The sequence below is a fragment of the Passer domesticus genome, chromosome 6 (genome assembly GCF_036417665.1).
Source record: "Passer domesticus isolate bPasDom1 chromosome 6, bPasDom1.hap1, whole genome shotgun sequence".
In the NCBI taxonomy this organism is placed as follows: domain Eukaryota; kingdom Metazoa; phylum Chordata; class Aves; order Passeriformes; family Passeridae; genus Passer; species Passer domesticus.
In genome coordinates this window covers 6,649,567-6,671,760 of record NC_087479.1, presented here as the reverse complement: position 1 = coordinate 6,671,760, position 22,194 = coordinate 6,649,567, and the positions used below count along the sequence as shown (strand labels likewise).

General features: G+C 44.5%; 1 protein-coding gene across 1 annotated transcript; it reads left to right on the top strand.

The window, feature by feature from the left end:
* The first annotated feature begins 10,976 nt into the window (after positions 1 to 10,976).
* Positions 10,977 to 21,930, top strand: ACTR10 (actin related protein 10). Its single transcript, XM_064423008.1, has 13 exons — positions 10,977 to 11,147; positions 12,570 to 12,642; positions 13,157 to 13,239; positions 14,127 to 14,235; positions 15,972 to 16,079; positions 16,261 to 16,328; positions 16,623 to 16,702; positions 17,684 to 17,719; positions 18,995 to 19,074; positions 19,168 to 19,241; positions 20,036 to 20,117; positions 20,725 to 20,926; positions 21,454 to 21,930. The coding sequence occupies exons 1-13, from the start codon at positions 11,071 to 11,073 to the stop codon at positions 21,633 to 21,635; spliced, it is 1,254 nt and encodes a 417-aa protein (XP_064279078.1). The 5' UTR covers positions 10,977 to 11,070; the 3' UTR covers positions 21,636 to 21,930.
* The last annotated feature ends 264 nt before the right edge of the window (positions 21,931 to 22,194 follow it).

The following is a 22,194-nucleotide window of genomic DNA, read 5'->3' as shown; positions in this document are numbered from 1 at the left end:
AGTTTGAGCTGGGCAGGGACAGGTGAGGAGAGACCAAAAATAATGATCTCTCACAGGAGGCAATGCCTGGGGTGGGGGGATTTTGGAAGGTAGAATTGCTAGGAAGGAGTAGAGGGAAGTTGTAGGAGAGGTGAGTTAAAATTTTGGCTTCTTAATGAACGTGGTCTACCACAAAGCTAATCAGGGAGTCTTCCAGTTATGCTAGCAAACTGAAAAATAAACTTTTTTTTTTCTACACAAAGGGAGATATAACCTGCTGACACGGGTCACTTAGCTCTCTAAATAAACAACAGCACTTGTGGAAGAAAATGAGATGTTCCTTATCAACAAATTGGTCATTATTTTTTTTGTTCACTGTGCTACTGGTAATAACATTTATATTAGTGTCTCTAAACACATCCCAAAGTCTTATTTGTTTAATTTTAGAAGAACAGTGTGTTTTCTACTGGATTCCAAACAAACTGGCTTCAACCCAATTCATTTGGTTGTAGCACTGTGCATCCAATATTAAAACTTTCAAAAGACAGATTTGTTGCAAGTTAGGGCAGTTTTTTTCAGGGAAATATTGCTAACCCCTGCATGAGTTGAAAATAAAGTGTCAAAGTGCCTGTGTCAGCAATAAAGACAGCCAGTGACAAAAGGCATCAGAAAGAACTTCAGAGTTAGGCTTGGGGGAGGAAATTGTCACTTAAAACCATGGGGAAAGTCCTTTTTGGCTTTGCCTCTCTGAACTGTAAAATCGGGGGAAATTATTCATTAATCAATATTTCTAGTGCTGTGGCATCTTCATAAATAAAATACAAATATGTGAAAAGAAAGGATGTTTCCTCTTTCCTCTAGGAGAGATGGGGTGGGAGGGAAGGAAGAAGTAAGAGCTGCATTTTTGATGTGTTTTAAACACCATTAACTCCCGGATTAGGGACTCAAAACTCTTCACAGGTTCAACTTCTGTCCTGGCCAATTCATTTTGGCCAAGGGCTCTGGCTGAGAGGAGGGGGTGGCTCAGCCATGCAGGAGGTGCCACCTCCCAAGTTAATGGGGCAGCCAGATTTTCCAGAAGACCAAAATCAATTCTCAAGAGCAGCACTACACCTTGTGGTGGCTCTGGGATTGATTCCCAAGCTGTTCAGTCATTCGTGTGTGGGGAAAGGGGCAGGAAAACAGGGACCACTCCAGGAGAAATCAGAGCCCTCGGGGATGAGTCCACGGGCTGGGCTTCAGCAGCTGCACAATTCCCCCCTAAGAGCTGGCCTGGGATTCAGAATGAGGGATCTTCCAGTGGAAGGTGTCCCTGCCCATGGCAGGGGGTTGGAACAAGATGATTTTTAAGGTTCCTTCCAACACAAAGCACTCTGTGATTCTATGACTGTTTTCAGTCTCATTTCTATCTAACCTTTACAATTATTGGGAAAGTTACTTAAAATGTAAAGCATGTGTAGGGGATGATTTAGTGTTCTCCAAGGATGCAGAGCACTTAATAGACTGGAGAGGTTTTCACTTCCCCCTTGCCATCGACTCCCAACCCAGACTGGCACTGTGTCCTCTCAAGGTTAAATATTTCACTTCTAAGCACTGGAACCAAAATAGCTGGTTATCTGTGGTTTTTTTCCCTGCCTAAAATTGCACATTCCCTGTACGCTGCAAGTTTCTCTTCCCCGCATAACCTGCCAAAATCAGAGGCTTCTGCGTTATCAACAAAAATATCTGCAGACTGAAAGAAAAGGCATGATGAAAGAGGCAGAAATCAGAAATCATCAGAGAGCACTCTTTTGTTATTCCTTTCTATGGTTTGTTAGTTGGAAAGACTGATTTTTAACTCAGATCAGTATGCCATGGAGCATACCTGTAACCAAGAAAAACAGGCCCCACTTCCACAGCAAGTTAAGAAACATCCACTCCTCTCTCACCCTTGCTCTGGGTTGAGACATTTCAGTACAACCTTCTATTGGTCTTGTCCTTCAGAACTTCTCACCTGAGGTGAAGTCAGAGACTAAATTTGGATGTAAGCAGGCTCATTCTTCCATGCAGGTAGCGTAGCTGGGAAAGAGTGGGACTCATGTCCCATTCCCAGCTCTGCCTTTTTAGAGGATTTTCAAACTGAATTTCACTGCTCTCAGCCTCCACTTCTTCTGTAAAATAACAATACCTAATTTTTGTAAAAGCCTCTTGTAAAATCTGTGTATTATTACAGCAGCTGGCTCTGTTGTACAAAGTAATGATACATCAGATTTCTTTCACAGGTGATATTCCTGTCACTGCCTTATTGCAGAACCCAAAAAGTACCAACAGCATGTCCTAATTAAGAGACTAGGTCACATAAAAATTTATATGAAGATATATTTTGCCTGTATAAAATGAACTAAAAAATCATTGTCCTGACAGCAGAATGCTGCACCTTATGCTGCTACTCCTGGCACCTGTGAGGAGATGTTTCAGCTCTCCTAAGTATGTCAGGACATGCCACAGAAGGTAAAGGCAATTTTAAAATAGTTGCCGTTAATTTTGCTGCTGAATGACTTTCCCAAATTGAATATTGGGGACATCCAGCACACAAATCAGTGCACATCTCCATCACAAGACTCACCTTTACACTATCTGTTTCAAGGGGGCTCTCTCTTCCTGCTAAACAGCAGTCACTGGAATAGAGTAGCCATGAGTAATTCAGGGAGAGTGAGAACAGCATCCCCTGCCACAGAGAGGGAAGTTTGTTTTAAACAACTCCACTTTGAAAAAGTTTGTGACCAGTGAATTATTTTGAATGTAACAGTGTTATGGATGAACAGATTTCTTCTTCCTCCAACTGCAAACCTGATAAATGTCAACTGCAATTGAAACTCAGTCAGGAGAATCTACTTGGATTCCTTTATTCCATGTATCTCGCTGCTGGCACTGACAGGAAAGCTGGGCAAGGCCAAGTGGTGCCAGTGCAGCCCCACTGCTGGCTGGGATTTACAGTAATCAATCCTACAAGGAGGCACGGGATCCAGCTTCTGCTTCCCAGCCCTCGTGTTCCTGAACAGGAAAGCCATAAGAACTTATTTTTGTCACCAAAGTCAGCAGATGTGACTTGGAGAGCACACAGAGCCCAGATCTGCTGAGTAGGAAATGCCATTTTTACACACTCACTCTTCAGAGTAGAACCAGGCTTCTGCTGACTGGCCCAAGGTCGCTGGAATCTGTTGCAGTTGCTCTGGGAATAGAGCCCAGGAGGACCAGGGCTCACATCCATAATGGAATCACGGCACAGCCCTCGCTCTTCTTCACATCCTTCAACAAAATCCATGCAGTTAATGCCAAGGTACACCACATATCACAATTTCCCCAGAGATAAAGTGCTGAGGAAGCCCTCCACGTGCATATTGGAGTCTCAGCTAAAACATGAACCATCTGTCAGTTCCCTTGGATATTTCCCCCCCATCCTACAAATTCCACTACAAAATTGGGCTGACAATAAAAAATAGCACTGGATCCATCACTCCAAAGCAGGCTGACTCTAAGCCCTGCTCTGACATTTAACCCTCAGCTTCACAGATTCACAGAAACAGAGAATCAAACACAGATTTCCAGGATCATTGAGTCCAGCCTCCATCATCTGAAATGTGGTTGTTCACACACGTAAATAAATATGGTTGTTCACACACATAATACCCAGAGGGACTTCAGGGACTGCAGCTTTCTTTTGCTTTTCAAAACTTGAGGTTAAATTAAACCCTCAAATCCCCAGGTTTTAAAGAAGTGCAGTGCTAGTACTGCCAGTCCATCCCTCCCTGTACAGCCCATTCTGAAATAGCAAAGAGGGGCTGAAAGCTCCCACCACAGAGACTTATGGGGTCTTTCCCATGGATACCATGAAGAGCACTGTGTTTTAGAATGAAACAGCCATGCTCCAGACACCATCAGTGTTTTCATTTTTCTCCTTCAGGATGGTTAAGAGCAGAGAAATACACATTTTTGTTTTGGAAACATTCAAATTAATTAAGCCAAAATCCCACAGCAGGAACCAAATCCAGCTGTTAGCAGAACCCCAAGCAGGGGGTTTTCATCCTTCTTCTCCCTTCAGAGAGCTGATACATGGATCCCCTTGAATCCATGGATGGAAAGGGGTGAGGAAGCACTCTGTGATCTCCAGAAGGTCTAAAGCTGGCCCTAAGTATGCAATTCCCTGATTTTGTGAGGAAGGGATGGGTCCGTGCCTCAGTTAGTCTGTAGAGATTAGGGAGACCTAATAAAAGTAAGTACACAAACTAAGCCAGCCAACGCAGGGACACAAAAGAGCGCTTATTTTATGACCAATTAAAAATAATAATGCTCTGCCGCTGAAATCTGCCTGGGTGCAGCTGAAATCCCAGTCCCTGCAGGGGTGCAGGCAGGCATTTTGGCTTTCAGGGAGCAGAGCATTAGGCGGGCGCGCTGTGTTTGTGCTGCAGGACACATTCCTTTATGTTCGCAATGTTCGCAAGCGCTCCGCGGGGATTAATTCAGCTGAGAGCTGCCTGTTTCGGGGCGAGCACAGGGAAGTGATTTTCTTTATGAGAAATATTCCCTTTTAACCCTGCGGGCGGGCTGTGCAGCTGCCACCTCGAGGCGGCAGCGCGGAGGAGAGCGCAGCGCTGCGCTGTGACAATGCCCCGAAAGCGGCTTTCTTCTGCCAGCCAGCGGCCTGAATACCCGCAGAATCCCGAAAAAGGGCAGAGGAAAAGGACTGCGTTAGGCAAAAGGAACTGTCCTACAAATTTTGTGGTGTTGGAGCGAGTCTAGAGGAAGCTACCGACATGAGCAGAGCTGTGCTGTGAGGAAGGGCTGAGATAATTGGGATTGCTCGGCCAGAAAAGAAAGGAGGAGGCTTTGGGGTGACCTAATTGTGGCCTTCCACTGCTTCAAGGCAGCTGAGAGAAAGTTGGAGAGGGACTTTTTACAAGGCCATGGAGTGATGGGACAAGGGGGAATGGCTTCAGACTGAAAGAGAGTAGGTTTAGGTTGGTTATTAGGAAGAAATTCCTGGCTATGAGGGTGGAAAGGCCCTGGCACAGGTTAACCAGAGGAGCTGTGGCTGCTTCTGCATCCCTGGGAGTGTTCCAGGCCAGGCTGGATGGAGCTTGGAGCAACCTGGGATAGTGGAAGGTGTCCCTGCCCATGGCAGAGAGTAGAACTAAATGAGTTTTAAGCTCCCTTCCAACCCAGACCAGTTTATGATTTTATGATATAAGAGTTTTCACTGATTTCAATGGGCTACTGTTAATTTCTTGTATTTTTATGTCCTTATGCGACCTCTTCCTTGCCTGTCAGAGGTAGCACCACTTTCAAGAGTTGCATGAACTGGCTGCACTCAGAGAATAATTTCTTATTATGTTATGGAAATCCTGCTTTTCACTCTGCTGGACATTCTGCTTACGAGCTGGCTTAATTGTCCCACTGTCTCCTTAGACTGTGAATAATTATCTCCATTTATATTGTTATCCTGAATGTATTTATAGCCTGATTCTTTTGGGTTAGCATCACCATCTGTTTCCTCAGCAGTCACATATTCGGGGGAGAGCGAGTGCTCTTCACATTATGCAAGCAGCTTTCTTGATTAAACCAGCCCGGCGTGGATGGATTTTGTTATGAAACCCTGGCACATCTCTAACTCTCAGGCTCCTATTATCAATAACTCTGAAAAGCCCATCCATTAAATTAAGCCACTTTTAAGCTTCAGCTCGCATTTCAGAACTTGTGTTAACGGTGATTGATTAACGTAATTTAAGAGGAGATTTCCAATGGACTATAAAGACGGTGATGTGATTAGCAGGAAACTCTGATCATTCCTAACCCAGGGATAATACGTTCAGGAGGAAGCCATGGGCTGTGGATTTCAAGTAGGGCCCATGATTTTTGCAGAACATATCAAAGCAGTCATTTTACATAAAACATTATATTAAAAACGTAAGCATAGTGCTGTAAATACGTAATCACAGCATGGAAAAATATCATAAATGGGTGGGATATGGGGATGCAAACAGATCATGCAAACATCACGCTTAGATTTTAGTCATATATTATCTAAATTACCCCAATTTTTAGACCTAAAGTATTTCAAGAGCAACAACATTAAGTATAGTATATTATGTCTTTGTAGGACCCCTATTACAGAGACACTCAGGAGGATTTTACAGATTTGAGAGGAGGAATATTCACACTCCAGTGAAAGCATTCTCACCAGGCAGTGACTGCACACCTTCCCTGTGCTGTCCTTGAAGAGCGAGGGCAGACAGCACTCCAGGTAGTAACTTATCCCAGAATCATGGAATACCAGATTGGAAAGAATCTCAAGGATTATCTGACACAACTTTTCTTGGCAAAATCACGGTTGAAATAAGATGGTCCAGCACCCCCTGCAGCTGAATCTTAAAGTGTCCAATGCTGAGGGGTTCAACACTTCCCTGTGGAGATTATTCCAATGGCTGATTGTTCTCATGGTGAAAAATTTACCTTGTGTCTGAAGAGAAACTCTCCAGGAGCACTTGGGAAATACTGGGATTGTTTCTCTGACAGAAAAACCAAATACAGAAAAGTTTCTTTAATATAATTCCCATCTCAGTCGGGTGTAATTACCACTGCGTTCATGTTCTTGGTGCACTGGGGAATTGCTCAAACATGGCAGAGTTAAGGTTCTGTTGTGGAAATGACATTTGAACATATTTTCATGCCTCGTTGTTTGCATAGCCTTTAAAGTTCAGCTGCATTTCCATGTTCTGGAAGGCCATAAAATACTAACCATAAAAAATAATTTAAAAAGCCATTAAAAACATAAAACCACACGAAATCATAAGGCAAGTTGAAGCCGGTGTCACAATGTTTAATCACTGCAGGGTTTTGTTTGCTTATTTTTTCATGTGTCAGCGTCCTCCACTGCTGCCTTGGCAATGATCCCTCTTCCTCCAGAATTCATGGGGTGTGTGCTGGTCCCATCAGTGTTTCTGTGTCTCACATCACCACTACAGCCTTGTCCTTGCTCCTCAGTTTTCCTCTCCTAGGAGAGGACGGGAAGCTGCTGATGGGTTGTTTAAGAGTGCCTGAGCTTGTATGGAGCTGTGGGATGGTGCCTGAAGGAGAGATAGCAGGGATTTCAGAGGGACTGATTTATTATGATCTCCTGGCTTTGAGAGGAGTCTCCCCTGAGTTTGTCACTGCAAAGTTCCCCTTCTTCACACCCTTCCTGCATTCTCTCTGCACTGCCTGGATTCCCAGTGTGTCCTCCAAGAGCCCCTCCAGGATGCCCCAGCTGCTTCAGCTCCCCCAGTCAGCACTTCTGCTCCACCCACACCGGGACCTCCTCTTCTCAGTGCTGCCTCTTGAGCCCGCTTTGTCACCTTGGTGACTTCAGGGTGACCAGAAGGGGGGAACACGGCAAGGCTGTGACAGGAGCAGCAAAGAAAGCATTTGTGCAGAGCTGCTAGCCCATGGGCTAGTGAGGGGGCTGGCCCAGGCGACACAGCAGATGGTGGCAGTGACAGCTTTCGGCGTCTCACATCACTCCCACTCGTCACCCGACTCCCACACACCTCCACCTTCAGGGACTGCAAATAGGAAGGAAGTGTGGATGTGGGACACGGCGAAAAGCACAGCTCCACAAGCTGCTCACATGTCAGGGGGTTGGGTTCAGTGACAACAGAGCACAGCAGTGTCACCTCAGCCTTCCCTGAAATCCTCCGCCTTCATTAGCACCCTTGTCCTCCTCTGCACAAACCCTCGGGCTCTCAGCCTGGCCTGGCTGGCAATGAGCAAATGCCTAGACCCAACTCCCCAGCTGTTCAATGCTTATTTTGCTTCCGTGAAGAAGAAATGGGTCTGGTGCACTTGGCTGAAATAAATACCCAGGACTCATCTTTTGGGGGTGTGAGCAGGGCCACAGTCACACTCCTGGACATCACAACTGCCTGAAGAGCAGCAGGTTTTACAGGTGTGGTTATTGTGGGGAAGGGGAGTGTGAAAAATGCGTATTTTATGATTGGCTTTTCGCAAATATTAAAATGAATATTATTTGTGTTATGTTAGAAAGTTACGCTGTATTAATTTTCTTAAGTAGTGTGTTAAATATAGTTTTAGGTTATAACATAATGTTAAAATAGAAACTATGTATGTGGGATATTTTTTTAAAGAAAGGACTTGCACCGAGATAGCAGCCACAGGACACCTAAATCTTTCAAAGAAAAAGAATTTATTGCTCCATTATCAGAAGAAACTAACTTCTTCCTGCCTCGCTCAGCCCTGAAGACCCCTTTGGGATTCAGAGGAAGAAGTCGACACTGACCAGACAGAATACTGTGTTTGAATAGAGTTTATGCATCATGTATGAGATGGATGACTATGCAACAGGTGATTATTTTTAAGGGTTAATCCTCTGTTAGTGTGTCCTTTTTCGGGCTTATTTTGCTCAGAAAGAGGTACCTGGACTGTCCATAACTCTTTGTTTTTATTGTATCGTATTATCCTTATCCTAATTGACCATTTTTTTATTACTCTAATTATATTGCTATTTTTATAACCATTTTATTACTATTAAACTTTTAAGAACAAGTGATTGGGGTTTTTCACAGGGAGGATTGGCGGGGAAAGAAGATGGTTGTTGGGAGTGGGGCAAATGCTGCCTTTGGAATCTTCCACGAGTAATCCCAAATTTGCATTACACTGACCAAGATCTGTTAGAAATTCCCTTTTCCCAGCCAGGGGATCCAGTCATGGGGAGACACATACCACCAACAATATTCATCAGAACACCTTTTATTGATTAGGTTCTTTCTACTAAGCACAGCTGATCTTCTGCCTCTCTGATCACCTGTCTCAGGCTACCCAGTCTGGAAAGCACGGATTCCTAGAAGGTCCTGAGCTGAAATGGATCCACAAGGATCACTGTGTCCACCCCTGGCCCTGCACGGGTTGTTACCACCAGGGGGTTTATCATTTCTATCCTCACTGTATTTTGAGCTGTGTGAAAAATGCCAGTCACTTGTTTTTAAAGTTTAAAAAGTTTAATAGTAATAAAATTGTTATAAAAATAACAATATAATTAGAGTAATAAAAAATTGGACAATTAGGATTAAGATCATACAAGACGATAAAAACAAAGAGTTACAGACAGTCCAGGTACCTCTTTCTGGGCAAAATAAGCCCGAAAAAGGACACACGTTAACAGAGGATTAACCCTTAAAAGCAATAGCCTGTTGCATATTCATCCATCTCATACATGATGCATAAATTCCATTCACACAAAGGATTCTGTCTGGTCAGTGTCAGTTTCTTCCTCTGAATCCTAACGGGGTCTTCAGGGCTGAGCGAGGCGGGAAGAAGTTAGTTCCTTCTGATAATGGAGCAATAAATTCTTTTTCTTTGAAAGATTTAGTTGTCCTGTGGCTGCTATTTCGATGCGAGTCCTTTCTTAAAAAAAAGTCTCCTACATAGCATAGTTTCTATTTTAACATTATGTTATAACCTAAAACTATATTTAACACACTACTTAAGAAAATTAATACAGCATAACTTTCTAACATAACACAAATAATATTCATTTGAATATTTGCAAAAAGCCAATCATAAAATACACATTTTTCACAGCTCCCCATCTTCACTCCCAACCTCCACACTCCTGCAGCAGCAGAGTGATGTGGCTTTTTGCATCCCTGAGTTGTTTTATTTCTGCTCAAGAGAAAGGATGCTGTACCCTGAGGGTATCGTGCATCTAGCCTCATAGAAGTGGCTTTTTGCATTAAGTGTGGCTGTTTCTGTGTCAGCCATGGCAGCAGCACCAGGGCAGTGCCCGTCCCTCTGCGCTGCCATTGCTGAGGGACCTCCCGACCTGGGGTGTAACCATGATATTTTATAAAAAATCCTTCGCTAGGATTTTTCTATTCTAGCTGAGAAGGCTCAGAAAGGAAATGTAAACAATAACTGTCTGATGGCTGTGGGATGTGCCCTGGAGATGGTTCACCCCCAGGTGCATCTGTGACTGGTGCATGTTTTTGTTTCTAATTAATGGCCACTCAATCAGCTGGCTCGGGCTCTGGGAGTCAGGAGTTTTTGCTATTCCATTCCTGTTCTTTCTCACCTTCTGATGAATCCTTTTCTCTCTATTCTTTTAACATAGTTTTAGTATATAATTTTATTATAATATATATCATAATAAATCAGCCTTCTGAAACATGGAGTCAAGATTCAGATCTGTTCCCTGTCCCGGGAGCCCCGTCGGCTCAGCCATACTGGGGCAGTTTTGGGACAATCACAGAAGGACATTGGGGGGCTGGAGCGTGTCCAGGGCAGGGAACGGAGCTGGGGAAGGGTCTGGAGCCCCAGGAGAGGCTGAGGGAGCTGGGAAGGGGCTCAGCCTGGAGCAAAGGCGGCTCAGGGGGGACCCTGTGGCTCTGCACAGCTCCTGACAGGAGGGGACAGCCGGGGGGATCAGGCTCTGTTCCCAGGGAACAGGGACAGGACAAGGAGAAACAGCCTCAAGCTGTCCCATGGGCACTTTAGGTTGAAAAATTGGGGAAAATTTCTCCACAGTGAGGGCTGTGCAGTCCCTGCACCGGCTGCCCAGGCAACTGATGGAGTCCCCATCCCTGGGCGAATTTAAAAGCCATGTGGATGTACCACTTGGGGACACGGTTTAGGCGCAATGCCTGGACTCGATGACCTTGAAGGGCTTCCCCAGCCTAAACGGTTCTGTGATTTTTACAATTTTACTGCAGCGGGAGCAGCCCCAGCCGCGCTTCCCCGCCGCCCTCACGCCGGCCCCGCCCCGCCGGCCCCTGCATGGCTGCCCGGCCTAACGCCGGAGCGGGGCTGAGGGGAAGCCGCCCCGCGCCGCGCCCGCCGCCGGCTCCGCAGCGCTGCCGGCCGCGCTGGAGCCCCGCTGGAGCCCCGCAGGGTGGGGCGGGAGCGGCGGGGCGGGTCTGAGGGAGGCGGCGGGGCGGACAGGCGCGGCGGGCAGCCCGGAGCAGGGAGGGCCCGGGTAGCGGCGGCTGAGGGAGGCGGAGCGGGAGGGGAACGGGGAAGGGAACGGGAGAGGGGAAAGGGAGAGAGGGGGAAAGCGAGGCCGCGATGCCGCTGTACGAGGGGCTCGGCAGCGGCGGGGAGAAGACCGCCGTGGTGATCGACCTGGGGCAGGCCTTCACCAAGTGAGTGGTGGGGATTTGGGGGTGTCCGGTGTGGAGAAGGGGAAGGGGCAGGGAGAGCTCAGAGCGCCTTCCCGTGCTTAGAGGGGCTCCAAGAGAGCTGGGAAGGGATTTTGGACACGGGGTGGAGTGACAGGACGTGGGGGAATGGCTTCACACTGCCGGAGAACAGGCTTAGATGGGATATTGGGAGAAAAATCTTCCCTGTGAGGGTGGGGAGCCCTGGCACAGGGTGCCCAGAGCAGCTGTGGTTCCCCTGGATCCCTGGCAGTGTCCAGGCCAGGCTGGATGGGGCTGGGAGCACCCTGGGACAGTGGAAGGTGTCCCTGCCATGGCAGGGGATGGAATGAGATGGTTTTTAAGTCCCCATCCCAACGATTATTCCAATAATAATTATGTGAGGTTTCCCCCTTTCTGTGTTGGTCTGTGTGCTGTGGAGCTGGCAATGAACAGCCTACGTTTTTAATCTCACGTTTTAGGTTAAAACAAGATTTAGTGCTGGAGCAGGAATGCTCACTGATTTTTCATGACCTCATGGGCCAAAAGCTTGGTTACCTGGGAAGGGGAGGATTTTACAGAGCCTTCATGGATGGGAACAGGTGATTCCCATGGGTGATTTTTGTGGATTCACACTGACAGCTTTTCCAAAGTTTGTGGTGTTTGTGTGCTTTTATTCCTTGGGCATTGTTTATCCAATAAAACCCTCTTTTGGAAGTGCTTTTTTCCCTGAATAGTGTGTTTTAAACATTTGCAGCCTTCATTCTGATAGAAGTAATAGCAGCTGAATTGTGTGAGAAATGTTTGTTCTGTTCCAAATAAGGCTGAAATTAGCTGAAAGTTCAAGGAAAACTGCCTGTACACACTGGGACTGCACAAGCATCTGTTTGAGACAAAAGAAGAAAATTCTGAGTTGTGGCTGTTTCAAGATTTTTTTTTTTTGTGAAATGATCCAACATGTTGAAGTTGCCAAATATCAGAATCAAGCACTAATTGACTTTTTGCATTAAAAGTGCTCCAAGTCCAGCAGCTTTATGGAAAACTGTAGTTTTCCTCAGAGATTTGTTGTTACTGGGAGTGACAGGGGTGAAAGAAATATCAGGCACTGAGACTGAAATAAACCTTGAATTAATTATGCTTTTAATTTCCTCTCTTCAAACCATGGTTCTTGTGAGTTTGAGGAGGACCAGGTGGGTTTCTGGAAAGTTTGGTTTGGGGTTGCTGCTGTTTTTTATCCTTTTGTTGAGGGAGCCAATAAAAAAAGATACAAAACCTTTTAGTCCATCTTTAGGTTTATCTCCAAGTGGCTGGAGAGAAAAACTGTGCAAAACCCCTGTCTGCAGTAAGAGAATTCCCCAATTCATTACTCTAGGCCCAGGGGGTCAAGTGGTGGCTTCAAATAATCAGGTTTTTAACATTTTCTTTCAGGTGTGGGTTTGCAGGAGAAACAGGACCAAGATGCATCATCCCCAGTGAGATCAAGAAACCTGATGTCTCAAAGGTGAGCTGCTTGGTGTGTTATGGCATAGAAAGAATTTGCTTTTTCTGTCCATCACAAGCCATTTTTCACTGCCTGAATAAAATGTTATGAAGTACTATTATATTTTTCATTATTTTTACTGCTGCTGTTAAAAACTGTGGGTAGGTGCAGGTAAGTGTGATGTCACTGCTCAGCCCCCATGGAGCTTGTGTTTTGGGGCATTTATTGAGAAATTGCTTTGCCTAGTTATGCTTCTTTCTTTTCATTTAGTAGAGGTTGGAAAACTAATTCTAAGTTGCCTGTATGAAAAATTAGCATTAATTAACTGTGGAATTCAGCTGGAAGGTGGGTTTATGTGGTGTTTTAAGGACAAAGAGCAAATCAGGCAGGAGTGAGTGTTTATATATCATGTCAGATTAAATAGAAATTATTTATGTATCTTATATATTTATATATCATGTGTGAATATGTATATATGTGTATAAGTAATCACTGCCCAGCATTTTAGCTGACTGTGGATATTTTCCCTTCCCAGCCTGTCAAGGTGGTTCAGTACAACATCAACACAGAGGAGCTGTATTCCTACCTGAAGGAATTCATCCACATGCTGTATTTCAGGTAAGAGACTCCTCTCAGGAATCCAGCCCTTCCCTGAGCACTTCCAGGGCTGTGAGCAGGGCATGGACACTGCCTGGTTAGATAAGAAAACTGAGATAAGGCTTTGCAAGGGGTGTGCTGGTGGTGCTGAGGTCCAGCTTATCTTACAAAGAGTTCCTGTGCTGCAGTTGCTCTGTAAAAGCAGAAAGTGTTTGATAAATTTCCTTTCAGCTGAGGGATTTCTAAAGGCCTGAGAAGGGGAAGGCATTACCTCAGGAGTTGCATTGATTTTGGTGGGGCTGAAGCTCCTGCAGTGCAGAACTCTCTCCACAGTGGTTTGGAAGGAGGAATCTTTACCTGTGGAATGTTTTTACCTCAGCAATACATCCCTTTATTCTGTTTTTAGTACCCTTAGAGAATAATGAAATTGGGCTTGGTGTTTTCTCTCTGCTTCCAATCCATATTTTTATACAGTGAAAGCCATCACAGGGAAACCAGGATTTAATTTCTGTACTTCAGATCTGCTGTGGGCTGGGTTGTTTTCTTCTCCTGTCCTGGGCCACCACTTTGCAATTGCAATCAGGACAATTTCATCCTCTTCCACTGAAATCAGAGCATCAGAGTATCATCATTCTTATGTGCTTTATGACACTGCACAAGCCAGTGATGACTTATTTTTGTATTGCTTCATATTCATTTAGAAATGTATAATGAATTTCCTGACTTCCTTTTAGGAAAGCATTGGGGTTTTTAGATTTGTGAAAATCTTTGGGGTCTGCTGTAGCAAATGCTATCTAAATGCAAATCTTTAGGATTTTTGAGGAAAATGGGATGTGACTGTAGGATAGTTCTCATAATATCTCCTTAAACTTCCCAGTTTTATTTTGCATTTCTTGTCTTTTTTTTAGGCATCTGCTGGTGAATCCCCGGGACCGGCGTGTTGTGATCATAGAGTCAGTCCTGTGCCCCTCACACTTCAGGGACACCCTCACCAGGGTCCTTTTCAAGCATTTTGAGGTAAGTGTTTGACAGAAATGTGCACATTTGCTCCACTTGCCAGGAAGAATTCTGCTTACAGTCAGTACCAGATGTAGGAAATAAAAATGGAAATAGTGACAAAAGAGAGAGAGGCATAAAGAAGGAAAATCAGATGAGGAAGTAGGGCATGAAAGTTGGATTAAAGACCATTTTTGTTCCATTCTGACTCTTGATCAGGCCACAAAGCAGCAGCAGTTAACAAGGCTCTGCAAGGTTTCCCTGGCTTGTAGATAATACAGCTCACAGTGCACTGTCCCAGACAGATCCAATAATCCCCATCGAGCTCTGCCTGGAGCCAGGATTTATATTTAAACACTTCTTAGTGCCCTGTCAGCAAGTCCCCTGATTTCTGCCACAGTCAATATCTGCCTAGCACTCAGCTGTGCTCATTTGGAGAAGAACTTACCTGAAATCAAATATCTGCTCTGCCTAATCAGTCCTTTTGAAGAAAAGTTGTGGAGGAAAAAAAAAACCTGTGGCTCTCCCATCCCTGGAAGAGTCCAAGGCCAGGCTGGATGAGGCTTGGAACAACCTGGGATGGTGGAAAGTGTCCCTGGCTGTGGCAGAGTTGAAACTGATGATTCTTAAGGTTCCATCCCCCCCCAGCCAGTCAAGGATTCTGTGAAAAGTCTGAACCTAATTCTTGCTCAGTTGTAGCAGGAAATGTTTTAGAAGGTGACTCCATGTTTCTTCAGTCCAGACAGAAGAAAGTTTAAGGTTTTTCTATAAAAAGTAGCGAAACCAGTTTGACTGCAGTACTTCACTGTCCTTCCACAGCACAGTTTACCAACTAAGCTCAAACTCCTGCATAATTCTTTCTTACAATTTTCTGATGACTTCAGTTTGCTGAAAGATTTGAGTTGGTTTTTCTCCTAATCCCTTTTGCAGCAGTGAAATGTCTCAGCTAAAGCACATCCCATGCAAAAGGGTTTGTTGAAAATGGCTCATGTATGCAGTCATATTTTGGTGGAGAGACTTTGTAACGTGTTAAGAAGCCAGTTAATACTGATAGAAATTTAATTATCTCTAGTTTCTATTTTTCTACTTGGTGCAAAGAGTGGTTTATTAATACAGGGTCAATGTTTTACCTTCTGGCTCTGGGTTAACAGTCAGTATGGTTCCTGTAAGTGCAGGATTTATTGAAATTTCTCATTTAATTCACACTTCAAAGTGTTCTTTTAATGGAACTGTTGTTTTCTAGGAAACTTGATCTATGGAATTCTGGGAGAAGAAAGTCATTCTCATGTAATTTCAACTTGAGTTTCCACATTGTTTTTGTGAGAGTGTTTCAAACAGCCTCTTCTGTTTGGGTGCAGCAGTGTTTGTCATAAGGCACACTTTTATGGATTTTCTAGCTCTTTTATTCACATTTCCAAGTTTTTACAGCTTTTGAAGTAGCTGTACTTCAGCTTCTTCCATTTTTTGCAATAACAATAAGAAACTGGACCTGAGTTTTATAGCTCACAACACTTGCTTTTCTTATAAGCCCATTCCAACATCCATCATTACTGAAGTACCTGGTGTGCACCACAAAGATGGACACAGAGTTTGGAATCCTGTTGTATTTTGTTCATTAGATTAGTACTGGAATAATTCAAGATACAGATGTTTGGGTTTTGCTTTTAAAATGCCATTCAGGGAAGGCATCAGTGCTTTGTTTCTTTTTTGTTTCTTTTTTCCCCCTTTTGCCAACTTTGCTTTTGGTTTTTGTGTAGGTACCTTCTGTTCTGTTTGCTCCAAGTCACCTGATGTCTCTCCTGACACTGGGGATCAACTCTGCCATGGTGCTGGACTGTGGATATGCAGAAAGCTTGGTGCTGCCTGTATCCTTTCATTTGCACTGGGGCTGTCATGAAACATGAGATTTTTTTAAACTGAAAATTAATTTTGGACAAAAGCAGTTAGAAGGTGGCTGATGCAATGGATTGTAGAAAGGAAAAGGCATTTAATTCCAGCAGACTGAAAACTAATGAAAAAGAGGAGATTTTCCTGATCTTCCTGTAGATCTATGAGGGAATTCCAATCCTGAGTTGCTGGGGTTCCCTTCCCCTGGGAGGAAAGGCCATCCACAAGTAAGTTCATAGTCATCCATTCCAGGTTACAAATGATTTATTTGTGAAAGTTCCTCTTTGACCATGAGCAAAAAAATCCTCTTCTAAGTCTGAACTTGCTGTAGCATCATCCAGTTTTTGGAGTTAAAACTGTGCAGCTGTTGCTGATGTGGTAAAAACTGTGGGCATGGGGTCTCCTTAGATTTATATTTAGAAGGATGTAACTGCAAGGAGTGAATCCTGTCCCTGGAGTGTAGTCCAGAGAGCCAGGCTGGTTCATGCTGTCTTTCCCCACCCTCCTGCGCTCTGTTTTAGGGAGCTGGAGTATCAGCTGCTGGAGCAGTGCACGGTGGATACAGGACTGGCCAAAGGACAAAGCCTTCCCTCCGTGATGGGTAAGGACTGGGATGGGGCATCTGTGCTGGGAGCTGCTCTGGGGAAAGGGTGTTCATCCTAACAGAGACTAAAATGGCTTTAGGATTCAGTGTCTGGTGTGGCCTGCCTGCATGAATTCTTCCTTGGCATCCTGGCCTGGATCAGGAGCAGTGTGGCCAGCAGGAGCAGGAGCTCATTGCTCCCCTGTGCTTGGCACTGCTGTGCCCACACCTGGAGTGCTGTGCCCAGCTCTGGGCCCTCAGCTTGGGAAGGACACTGGGACACTGCAGCATGTCCAGAGGAGGCAGCAAGGCTGGAGAGGGGCTGGGAACACAAACTCTGTGAGGAACCACTGAGGGAGCTGGGGGTGCTCACCTGGAGAAAAGGAGACTCAGGGGTGCCCTCCTCACTCTGCACAGCTCCTGAAAGGTGCCTGTGCTCAGCTGGGGCTGGGCTCTTTCTCCAGGCAGCTCTGACACAACCAGAGCACACAGCCTCCAGCTGCGCCAAGGGAAATACAGGCTGGATATCAGGAAAAAGCTTTTTCCAGAAATGGTGATAAAGTTCTGGAATGTCTGCCCAGGGAGGTGGTGCAGTCACCATCCCTGGGTGTGTTTAGCAAAGCCTGGATGTGGCACTGGGGGCCAGGGTTGAGTTGAGCTTTTGGGGCTGGATTGGACTCAGTGATCCTGAAGGTCTCTTCCAACCCAGGGATTCTGTAATTTCACAAGTGTATTATTTTTATGATAAGCCTCTTCTCACAGCAGTTTTTAGTAAAGGCTGAGATAAAAGTTCTATAGTAATTTTTCAGTCTGTTTTGAGCAAAGACAAACTTATTTCTGTTCTTAACATATTTTCTGCTTTGGAAATCTTTGAAAGCTGCTGTCGGAGTAAAAGTTTAATATATTAAATGTAATTCAAATTTAGAACAAAAGTTATTTCTTAGTAGGAAGATAATTTAAGAATGAAACTAAGTTGTTTTTTTTTTTTTTTAATTTCAGGCTCAGTCCCAGAAGACATAGTAGAGGATATAAAAGGTAAATTTGTTTGCTTTGTGTAACTCTGGTGTATGAAATTGTGCAGTGTGATAATAACAAGTGTGCAATATTTTGCATTTAGGAATTTATTTCTCTTCTCTGATGTATTTATTACCTCTTGGATGAGCTTGGGTTGTTCTTCCTCTTTGAAAGCAAAACCAAAACCAGGTTTTGAATTCCTCTTTCACTTTAACCTCTGTGTTGTTGAGTTGCAACCTTTAGATGTATTTAATAGGTGGGCACAGAAAGAGGATTGCACTGTTGTGTAGTCTTGTTTATAGATTAACTAGAAAGGCTCAGTTTGCTTTAAAGTTAAAAGAAAGTATTTATAAAAGATGTTTTAGTGTGTTAAGGTAGGCAAGAGGAGACAAGAACTACATTTACTATATCAGAAAAAGTAGAGTATTTCTTTGGGCAGAACTTGGATGAATTCCCATGTGATTGTTACATGTGCAACAGATAGAAAAAGGTGTTTTCCTAGGAAACAGTAACTAGTATGTGTCCTTTGGGTCAAAATAGGAAGAAATCCTTCAGTCAAATGCAAAATAAATACAGCTGATGCTTTATGAAATGAAAGTTGCTTTTCTGATTCCTGGACTTTCACACCTTTTCTGATGAGTTGTGTTTTCTGTGCAGTCTTTTGGAACCAGAGACCCCAGGCTAAGGATGAAATTGTTGCTGTCTGTGTGTTGAAGGGCTGGTTCTTTGTGACAGCAGTTTATGGGAAGATGCTCACCGGTGCCAAATTCAAATAATTAAGTGTCTAAGAACAGTAGCAGCTGGGATACAAATGGGACTGTGCTCTGTCAGTGTTGTCTGGAAGCAGAAAAACCCTCTGGAATTCTCAGGGTGTTGAAGAGTTGCAGTAAGGAAAATGTTGCATGGTAGGACCTTGTTTAGGAAATGAGCAATGCCTCATTTGAAGCTGTGGTGCAAAGCCTGCAGTGAAGGCAGGATACAACCCCTGGCAGCTCGAGGCACCATTAGGAGCATCCCTCTGGCTTTAAATCTTGTGTGGTTTGTGTGAGAAGGGACAGGCAGGATTTCCAACATAATTTTAGGGTCAGCTTTGTTTAACTTGTGATCTAGAGAGCACCTGAACTCTGCTGGAGAGTAGAGACTGCTTCTCTTTGCATTTATTTGATAATATCTTGGACCAGCAAGGGCCTGGAGTGTGTGCTCTTCTCTAACTTAAGAAAATGACTGGTTTTGGTGGTGATGAAAGGATCCAGCCAGGCCTCACGCGTGCCCCTCTCTTCCTTCCCCTCTGCACAGTCCGCACTTGCTTTGTGAGTGATCTCCAGCGAGGGCTGAAAATCCAGGCAGCCAAGTTCAACATTGATGGCAGTGCTGAGGTGAGTGGAGGATGAAGCTCTTCCTGCTCTTTTGAGGTGGCTGCAGCCTTTCTGGGCTCTAAAATAATCATACAAGTCTGCTTTTGTTTCCAGCGTCCCTCACCGCCTCCAGACGTGGACTATCCCTTGGATGGAGAAAAGATTCTCCATGTGGTTGGCCCCATCAGGTGAGAAATGCCATGGTAGAGTATTTGTCATTACAATGATACATTTCAACTCTAAAAGCACATGAATTTTCATAAAATGGGATTTTAATGAGATACTTGCATATGCTTTTAATGCCTCTAAAATGAAAGCTGTGTGCTGGGCACAGTGCAAGCCCATCGTGGGAGGGGGTGCTTCTCCAGAGCCCCAAGAGGAAGATGAGAGCAGAGAGATTGGAGGGATGAGGGAAGAGAAATGAGTGTCAAAGCCTGGTAATAGGGCAGGTTTAGTGATGTGAACAGGGCATTTGAACCTGGACAAAAGGAGGCTCAGAGGAATCCTCACTCTGCCAGGAGGATGCAGCCAGGTTAGGGTTGGGCTCTGCTCCCAGGGAACAAGGGACAGGACAAGATAAAGGACCTCAAGTTGACTTGGGGAGGTTTAGAGGGGGTATTGGGGAGAATGCCTTCACTGAAAGGGTTGTAAAGCACTGGAACAGCCTGCCCAGGGCAGTGGTGGATCACCATCCCTGGAAGTGTTCAAAACACCTGTGGATGTGGGGATGAGGTTTAGGGGTGCTGATGCTGGGTTGAGGGCTGAATATGATGACCTTAAAGGTCTTTTCCAAGGATTCCATGACTGTCCCAAGGAGTCCATGATTGTCCCCTCCCTGCTGGCACTGCTGGGTGCATGGGCTGTGTGACAGGAGTGACAAAGTGTTGGCAGCAGAGGGCTGGAGTTCTCTGCAGCTCTGCTGTGCCTGGGTTCAGCTCAGTGTGTTCTGCTCATTAACACTCCCTTCCTGTGTGTGCCACAGAGACTCCGTGGTGGAAATCCTCTTTGAGCAGGATAATGAGGAGACATCTGTTGCCACTTTGATCTTGGATTCACTGGTTCAGGTATTTTTATATTAGAAACAGTTTGGGGAAAGCCTTCAGCCTTAGACAACCTGCAGTTAAACATGACTCAAGACTTCGAGTCCTGCAGGCTGCTGGTTTACCTGTGCTAGAATAAAATTAATTTGGACATCTTTATTGCAGGCAGTATATTAAATTTATTGCAGAATTTTTTCTTGACTTATACCAATGCTTCACTTCTTATTATATTTAGGAAAAAAAATGCATTAGAAAACCACTATAAATGGAAATTTTCATTATGTGGTGGTGTATATATGTTAATTAAAGTTGGCTCCCTGTAGCTATTGGTGCCATTTAAATAAGTTTGCTGAGATGCAATTTATTGGAGAGCCATGGACTTGGCTGATATGACAAACATTTCAATTAGAATTCTTTATGAAAACAAATTGTTTAAGAAGTTCTGTGCCTGGAGCCTTCACCTCTGCACCTCCAGGCATTTCCCTCCTTATGTTGGTTATTTTCCAGCTAAATATGAGAAAACAGCAATTGAAGGGCATAGAAATGGACTGACTTTCTAAGAGACCTCTGAGTGGCTTCAAGCTCAGGCAACTTGATTTATTTGGGGTTTTTTTATGTCTGTTTGCATTAGTGCCCCATAGACACCAGGAAGCAGCTGGCAGAGAACCTGGTGGTGATCGGGGGCACTGCCATGCTGCCAGGCTTCCTGCACAGGCTCATGGCTGAGATCAGACACCTGGTGGAGAAACCCAAGTACAAGGAAGCTCTTGCCACTAAAACCTTCAGGATTCACACTCCCCCTGCCAAATCCAACTGCGTGGCCTGGCTGGGAGGTGAGAATGGGAACAACTGGGAAGCAGGGGTGGGAAAAAAAACCCCTTCCGAGTGGGATTTGTGGTGAATTAAAACCTTTTATTCTTAGGGTTAGCAAACCAGAACAATTTCTGTGCACCAAATTCTGTGATGCTTTTATTCCCTGGCCAGCTGCTGTGGGCTGAATCTTCTCACAGCTGGTGTGAATTAATTTGTGGTGCAACTTTTTGGGGGTAAAAATTGCCCTGGACACAATGGGGTTTGGTTGAAGTGCTTCAAATAAAAACTTTGTTGTAAGAAGTGGGTCAACCAGGCCAGGTTTGCTGTCAGTATAGAGCAGATAATTCCTTGTTTTCAGTTACTTTCCAGGGATATAAATGGAAGCAGTTTGGGACTAGCTGGGCTACTGAGAAAGAAAGCAGCAGTGTCCATTCATCCCTTTAAATTTAGGGGTAGAGCTAAAAAATCCCAGTTGAGATTCTCAATGGGATGAAGTAGAAAGAGAAATTCTATGTGGCATTAATGCAGATTTTTTTTTCTTTGGCAGGAGCAATTTTTGGAGCACTCCAGGACATCCTTGGGAGCCGCTCTGTGTCCAAGGAATATTACAGCCAGACTGGCCGCATTCCCGACTGGTGCTGCCTCAACAACCCCCCCCTGGAAATGATGTTTGATGTTGGAAAAGCACCCCCACCACTGATGAAAAGGGCTTTTTCCACAGAGAAATAAGCACTTAAATGCCACACAAGGATTCTGCCCCGTTTCAACTGCATCCGTGTGCTTTGGGGTTTGGTTTTTGTTCATTAATTTGTGTGTAACACTATTAAATATGAACAGTGTGGGTGTTGTCAGGGTGTAGGCACTAACACTATTTAAAACCCTGTCCAGTTATAGTTTACAAACCTAACTCTGGCAGCTCCTCTGCTCTCTTGTCTTGTTTTGGAGAAATTCTGTCCCCTCACGAGCTGTTCCCTACTGAGTTGTTTATTATTTATCTGTATAGTAAATGGCATTGCTGAGAGAATTTGGTTTAAGATATTTTCATTTTAAGCATGTTGAGAAGAATGAACAGCACTAGGGAAACACCTCTGGGAATTTTTAGTGCCAAATTCTCTATTAAAATATTCCACCCTTGAGTCACATGTGAAGAAATGGTTTGGGGCTGTTTAGCAAAGGTAGTGGAACATTATTTCCCCTGTTGTAAAAGTTTTAGCAGAGAACTCTTTTGCCTGTAATCCTCTCATCATGCTGAGCTAAACCTCTCCCTATGTCTCCTCCAAGAAAGATT

Bases quoted from the DNA above. Each gene is read 5' to 3' on its own strand.
- ACTR10 (XM_064423008.1), top strand. From the start codon at position 11,071: ATGCCGCTGTACGAGGGGCTCGGCAGCGGCGGGGAGAAGACCGCCGTG. The intron at 13,240-14,126 runs GTAAGAGACTCC...TCTTTTTTTTAG, and splicing joins ATCCACATGCTGTATTTCAG to GCATCTGCTGGTGAATCCCC. The intron at 20,118-20,724 runs GTATTTTTATAT...TGTTTGCATTAG, and splicing joins TCTTGGATTCACTGGTTCAG to TGCCCCATAGACACCAGGAA.